Below are 7,732 nucleotides of genomic sequence, written 5' to 3' on the forward strand. Positions count from 1 at the left end.
AGTTAAACCTCCCAAACTACCACCTCCTCCCAAGAGCAAAAAGAAAAAAAAAAAAAAGCTCTTTGGCAAAGTGTACATATAAAATAATCTGCTTTTCTTTTCTATTATTTAAAATTAATGAAAATAGCCCATAAATATATGAAAAGTTGCTCATCTTCATGAGTCATCAGGGAAATGCAAATTTAATCATGTGCTAACATCATTTATCATAGTGCCTCAAATTAAAAAGATCAAAAATGCCAAGTGTGAGTAAGGTGTGGAGCACCTCGCATAACCACTTTAGAAAACAGTTTGGCAAAACAACTTTACAAAAGGTTTTGCCATTAAATAAAACAGTTTTAACCCCCAAACAAGCAATTCTGCTCAGGCAGGTATAACACCAAAAAGCATGTAAAGAATGTTTACAGAAGGACTAATTATATAGGCCAAAACTGGACAGCACCCCACTGTCCTTCAATAATAGACTGGATTGTGGTACATTAACACACATGGAGTATATACAGCAATAAGCATGAATAATTGACATCTGCATGCAAAAATATGGATGGATCTCACAAACAGGATTTTGAATGAAAGAAGTCAGACATAAAAGAACATATAATGCGTGATAAATTGGTTCTTACTGTCAACCTTGGTCAAGCCTTATCCAAAATACTGAGGAAGAGAGTGCCTTGAAGGGAGTAGTATCATATATCAGAACACAATTTGGAAAAAAAAATTACCTTGCATTACATACTAACTGTGTGATCGCAGAAAAGTCATTTAACCTCCCTGGCCTCATTATTCCTCTGTAAAACAGAGATAAAGAAGCCTTCCCTCCCCCAAAGCAAGTGACTGTTCTGAAGATCTCTAAGGTCCTGTGTAGCTTTACATCTATGACCCAATGAGACAATCTCACTGCTCTCCACTTTCATGAATTAAAACACAAAGAGTTCTTTTAACAAAAACAATAATAATAGCTCACCTTGTTCCAAGCCACTTGACATGTATTACTCATTTAGCCCTCAGCCTAACCCTATAAAATAGATATAACTATTACAGAAAAGTAAACTGAGACTCTGAGTGTTTTGGTAACTTGACTAAAGTTGCACAGCTAATAAGTAGTAAAGCCAGAATATAAACCCAGAAAGAAAATCTAGCTCTATTAACCATATACTTAACTGCTCAGTATGCAAAGACATTATAATAATTTCATTTTATCTAAGCTGACAGGACTTTTTAAATTAGGTTTAATAAATCTGTTGTCTAATCACCACAGAGCATATTAAAATGTAATCTATATTATATATTGAAACTCTGATCTTGTTCAATCAAAAGAATGATGATTTTAATTTATTCATATAAATCTGGCCTCTTTGAGACAGTACTAATTAAAATAAAGCAGTAGTGTTACTAGACAAGCACCAACCAATTTTGATGGTCACATTCACATTTCCCATATTTGATGCCTCTCCAGAAAAGAAGGGGAAATCTGCCTTCCTTGTTATTGTTGTTTTAAACAGAGCCTCCTCTGCAAAAGACACTAGAGTATTAGTTCAGATTTGCCTCAGATACCCAATTTTCATGAATCACCTCTTCCGTGAAACAGGGCTCTGTGTTCAAAACTGAATCTTTAATTTTTTTTTTATTTCAGTGACTTTCAGTAACTTTCTATTTGCTAGAACTTTGATCAATTATTTTCTGACAATTCTTTTTGTTTTCTTAACCTGGGTTGAGATTTTACATATTTTAATTGGTTGGACCTCATCCGATTTCAGAGTTAAAGTCACCCAAAGTATTTATATTTTACATTTTGTAGAGTTATCTTGAATTCGTGTCAGTCAATCTCATTGTTGGCTAGTTGAGAGCCTGTGACTAGGATGTGCTGATGGTGGCTGAAAAAGGAGAAGAGAGAGGGATGGAAGCAAAGCCTGCTTACTTTGCACCACTTTTGCATGGTAAGCTTAGTTACCAGTGGATAAAAGTAAATCACTTAGATTAACTGTAGCGGATGTTTTGTTTTTTGTTTTTGTTTTTCAAATTTTATTTATTTATTTATTTAAGAGAGAAAGAAAGCAGAGGGGAGGAGCAGAAGGAGAGGAAAAAGCAGACTCTGTGTTGAGTGCAGAGCCCCAGGCAGGGCTCAACCTCACAACCCGAGATCATGACCTGAGCGGAAATCAAAAGTCGGATGCTTAACTGACTGAGCCACCCAGGTGCCCCTGTAGCAGATGGTTTTAAAGAAGGAGGTAGGCTCAAAAAGCACAGCACTTCCAGATGGAACTTCTCTGTGACTTCCAACTAATTAACTGTGTGTTCTTGGACAAGTCATGCACTTGCTCTTATTAGGAAGACGGAAGCAATGCCTGCCTTATAGAATTGTTGTAAAGCTCACATTGAAGAGCAGAGTTACGCGCCTTCTAACCATATGACTTCATTGTAGTTGTGATTATTATGACCGTAATTATTTGGTGCTGGCATTTCCTGCCTTTGGATCTTCTTTCTCTGTTTAACTCCACCACAATAGCTCAGGGATAGGAGCAGGAAGAGGCTTAGTTCCCTCCTTCCAACACTTTGCTTATGTAGATTCAAATAAAGAAAAGTGACAGGCTTGGTTCTCTTTGACTTCTTTCCCAGAACAACAACCTTCTTACTATTCACCAGTATTTATATGTGGATAAAGAGCTGGAGCTGAAGTTACAGAGGGAAAATATAAAGCGGACTGCAAAACAGGGTTGCGCAAACAGCTCTGTTGAAGCGAGCCGGAAAGCATTCAATAAAGAACACCAAAAAACCACTGGCCACTTGCACTTCTTTTGTTCATTTCAATCTTGGCAGAGTCAAATTCAGCAGTTAGGTTATATGTTTTCCCTTCCAAGGACTTTAGAAACAAGTGATGAATCTCTTTAAATGGGTCTCAGTAAAAAATATATTTTGTTAGTTTTATGTCATTAAAAAGGCCTTTGAGCAACAGAGTTGCAAAGACAGGATGAGCTCAGGGTGTAAGAGGAAGGCTTATGGTTCTCTTTTAAAAAGTAAAAAACATACCGCTCAATTCATACTCCACCGGAATTAAGTTCTCATAAAGTATAACAATGGTAATACTGGGAACACTAACATAAGAAAAAGAGACTGTCTGCTTCACCTCATATGTAATAGTGACACACACACACACACACACACACACACACCACACATACACACTCACTCTTACGTAACTATTTGCTTCTCTCAGCACATATTAAAGTCTGAATAAGCAAGTCAGTTAATGATTATTAAATTTAGTTTAAATGTTACCTTTTCTTTTATAAAATAAGTTTTTGCAAACTTTTCAGAAGCACATTTCCTGAAATATTTTTACTGACTGGTTTTTAAATTGTGCATGTGAAGACACGTTCCCAAGTAATCTTTAAAAATATTTACTGTAAGACCTAAATTTTCCTTATTTCCCTTAGGAAAAAAAAAAAGTCTGTTGGTGTTTACAGAAAATTTCTTGCTAGCTCTTGTAAAGCGCTGAATTCATCAGAATTAGAAGTACTTCGAATACTCAAAATACAAATATAGGCACAAATCCTCTATATTCCATGGCATTCATTCACTAAATAGAACCAGAAGGACAAAGTCACTTTATCCTTACTACTTTAACCATAGAAAATGAAAGACTCAAATAAATTATTTTGGCATTACTTCAGGGATGTTGTGGTCCCCCTCACTGATTACTTACTTGCAGCTTTCTCTATGATACATGAGACAAACACAGTCGATTTTCAATCATTAACACCAAAGTCTGCCAGAACCACTTTGCATTAATAAATCTCAAAATATTTTACCATTTCATTAAGTCTAACTGCCTGTTGTTGGGAAGATTTCAAGCATTGTCTGATTCAGTAGGCAGCTGACTGTTGGTAACAGAGACAAATGGTAAAATCAGAATTGAAATTCACTACTTCTGACTAATGCATCTATCATGATGGTCCATTATTTCAATCAGCCTGCTCTAATAAAACTGACATCACTTAATGCAAATCTGTTATATTCAGGGGTAACTGTGTAGAAGTACATGTGCAAAGAAGGATAAAAGAATTTAAAGCAAAAAGTCTGATTCCTGCTATTGTTGTGTTATGAATATAAAGCCCTAGAAAGGGCCCTGCTTCCTCTTATCTCTGTCTATCTACAAAGAAAACTACAGAACATCACCACAAGCTTTCAGATACTAAGACAAGTTCAAGGAACTCAGATGACTCCTCACTGAGGAAATTAGCTAGTGACATATATAAGAAAAATTGCATTCAGTTCTTCCTGGTTCAGCCAAACCTATCTGACTAGGCTAATATACTTTCGTGAAATGGACTGGCTTCAATGTAAAGTCTAATAAAATTAAATATAAATGAGCTCCTGAGGGAATTAAATCAATGGGCTACAAAGCGACCTCCTGATTCTTCCCTGAGAACTTGTCACTTTGACCAGCAACAGCACACTGCACACTACATAGGCAAGAGTCGGGCATGGCAGTGGTAAACGGAGCAGGGCGAACAAAAGCCCCAGCACAAGCAACCATTCATTCTCTCCCCATCTCTTTCCCTCCCCTCCCCCACCTCTCCGTCTTTGCTCCTGCATGTATGATGATACTGCACTCACATAGCCCTGTATATCCTACAAAATTCATCACAACTTCATTTACATAGCTTCCTATTATCCCTTTGGACAAAAATAGCTAAATTTTAAATGCTCCTTTTAACAAGAGTTTAAGGACAGTCTTTTAAAGTGTAAGTGACATAAATGCAACGATTTGTTATTGAATGAATGATATAGAACTCATTTCAGGACAGCTATGAATTCAGAGAGCATTTCCTGACATCAGAAGTGAACCACACGGCTACTACGAAGGTCACACAGCTTCCTCACTCAGGAGTGTGAGCCTTTTTTTTTTATGAATTGACACCACGGCCCCATCCACACTGGACAATCCTATGATAACATGCTATCCAAACTCACTTGCTTCATGGATTTCCTTGGTCCCCATGGCTGAGTGTGGACCATTCTTAACCTATTTAGGAGGTATTTGTATCAAGTAGTGGAATGAGAGAAATGCCTACCACTAAGTTTCTTACAGATCTTTCCTACTACTGTCACTATACAGAACAGATTCCTCCAAGAAAAGAATTTTCCTGTTAAATACAAGTATAGCATTTTTAAATGGAAAAGAACTGATCAACCAAAGTAAAGAAGGTATTCTTCCTATTTGCATCATTTCTAAAAGCTTCTTAGGGTGCCCAGATCAAACCAATGATGGGTGAATATTTATTAATAACAAAGATTTATTTTTGCCAAAACAAAGTATTCATCATAAAAGTTATGCTCACATTTGCATTCCTTACAGCACTTGCCATCCACGTATGCAAGAGCCGACTTAAGGGGGCAGTCAGGAACCGGGCAGATCAGAGTTTCACACTGGATAGTTCCATTCTGAGAAGAAAGCAATATTTAAAGAATTCCCAAGTTGCAGTTTGATAGCCTGAAAATATTTTTTAAATCTTAAAATATCTTTAAATCTAAACTCTTCACATAAAATGTCATAAATACCACTATTCTCTGTGGTTATTACACGGTAAAACCCATAGCATGGAGACCCGCAGTAAAACGTATTGGGTCCTAACACAGTTGGTGATTGGCTCCCATCTTCTGTCCAGTGATGATGCTACACACCCTAGAGTTCTCCCCCTTCTGAGGGAGGTGGATGAGAACATGGGTGGAGGGAGGAGCACACACTGACAGCAGGCTAGGGGTAAGCCTCATGTCTGCCCGGATTATGCACAAAATGAGCACCCACAAGCCAGGGGATTTCTGGAATAGCTGCTGCCATCCTGCAGACCCAGTCTTGGGACCCAGAATCTTCCCATGGATATTTAAGCACCACCACGAGGCAGTGCTGACAACCACCACGAGAAGCACTCAACCGCAAACAGGATGGCAAGAAATTTATTTCCTGAAGGTCATCCAGAACTCCCAGGCAGCTAGCTGCTTCTCTAGTCACCTTATTGACCTCACTATACACCTCTTGCATTTTACTCAATTCGATTTTTGCCTCCCATTTAACACGTTGGGCAGGCTTTACTGTATTGGTAAAGTGCTATAATTTTGGTGGGAAGATTATACGTTCCCGAATAGAAATCATATGATGCATGCACGTACATGCACACACATATGACTATTTTGGAGGTAGCTTTAACTTTTTTAATGCATGAAATTCTGTTTTTGAACAAACCTGATAAATTTGGAGAAATTTTTTTTAAAGGCTAATTCACATAGACCTCTGGCTTCTTTCCAATAAATGACTTTTAACTGATGAATTCATGTGAAATTTAAAATTTAAAAACCGAATGAGTCTTCACCTTTTCTTTGAAAATGAACCTATTTTTGAAATAGTAATGCACTAAATATTTCTACTTTATGAGTGCACAATTAGAGAAATCGTATTTATTTAAATTCTCTCATTCTTATTCTACTATATTAGCAAACTTTAAAAGATTGCTAAGTTAAACTCCATTATTTGTTAGTATGGCCCAATCTGGTGACAGTATTTCATGCTGCATATAATTTAGTTATATTAAAATGCATTAATAAACCCATGAGGGGAAAATCTCTTGAAATGTTAAGGATAACGGATAGAATCCTTTGGGAATCACCTTCACTAACCCAATTTAAATTGCTAACTTCATGTGTGCACCAATAAACTCAAACTTTATAGTATTCCTAAGCCATAATCATCTTTATAGGCTAGAAAGTGTCTTTAATAATGCAACACGCAGTTCTTTAAATTTGACCGGGCTGGCCGGCACTTTAGTGCTGTGTCTTGAGGAAATGGGTCTTGAAATTTTCATGATTACATTGTTTTAATAAATTTTTAAAGAGTGGGGGCATCTGCGTTCCCTCCATCTGAACTCTCAGCGGAAGCCATACCAGGCACGTGCAGTTCTTACAGCCGTCGGTCCAGGACTCAAATTCTCGGTAGGTGGTTCCCTTCGTGGTGCAGGTCCTCTCACAATAGCACTGATCCAATCTATTCATTCGCTGCTCAGCTCGAGACAGCTGTGGCAAAGGAAGGGGTTCACAGTGTTCACCATTCCAGCAACAGAAAGGCAAAATACTTCAATAGGCGTCGGATGTTTTTCTGCATATGGCAGTAATGATGGCTGTGCCCATCTGTTATTGTCATCAATATATTGAAGCCTATCCTTTAAAAGAAAAGTTTCTCCCCCTCTTCTTTTTGAGGTAAATTTGGTTCTTGCCTTTGAAAAAAAAAGCATGATTTATAAAATATAAATGGGGGCTAAGTAAAAATGGCATCACTCACGCTGCTGAAAAGCATTTTTCATTTTTAAAAATGTTTAATTTCATGAACATGTTTATTCAAGTGAAGAAAATTTTCAGAATTTATGTCGTGTCAGAAACAAATCATAGATATACAAGACAACTTGCAGGTTCTCAGTAACTACTATGCAAGCTGACAACAGTCTGGTGAGATTGCAAAGAAACTTGATACATGCTTAGGACAGTGAATAATCCTACAACAGCAACACAGTGGTAGAAAGCATCCGTGGGACCATTCCCTTGACATAATTCCAGTGTCCATATTCTTTACAATGCTCCCTCACCTCCATCCTTATAAAGAAAAGCTAAATAAGGGCGCCTGGGTGGCTCAGTCGTTAAGCGTCTGCCTTCGGCTCAGGTCATGATCCCAGGATCCTGGGAT

At 37.5% G+C, this 7,732-nt stretch overlaps 1 protein-coding gene across 5 annotated transcripts in view; it reads right to left on the reverse strand.

The window, feature by feature from the left end:
• NELL2 (neural EGFL like 2) overlaps positions 1–7,732 on the reverse strand; it is a 305,243-nt gene that overhangs the window by 215,886 nt on the left and 81,625 nt on the right. For all 5 annotated transcript variants that reach the window (XM_081821534.1, XM_081821531.1, XM_081821532.1 and 2 more), the window contains 2 exons: positions 6,940–7,068; positions 5,343–5,445 (listed from right to left, as the gene is read on the reverse strand). In XM_081821534.1, the coding sequence (XP_081677660.1) occupies positions 5,343–5,445; positions 6,940–7,068 (232 nt within the window). The remainder of the gene's footprint in view (positions 1–5,342; positions 5,446–6,939; positions 7,069–7,732) is intronic.

This window comes from Leptonychotes weddellii, chromosome 5 (assembly GCF_054177405.1).
Source record: "Leptonychotes weddellii isolate Sample4059 chromosome 5, ASM5417740v2, whole genome shotgun sequence".
NCBI lineage: Eukaryota > Metazoa > Chordata > Mammalia > Carnivora > Phocidae > Leptonychotes > Leptonychotes weddellii.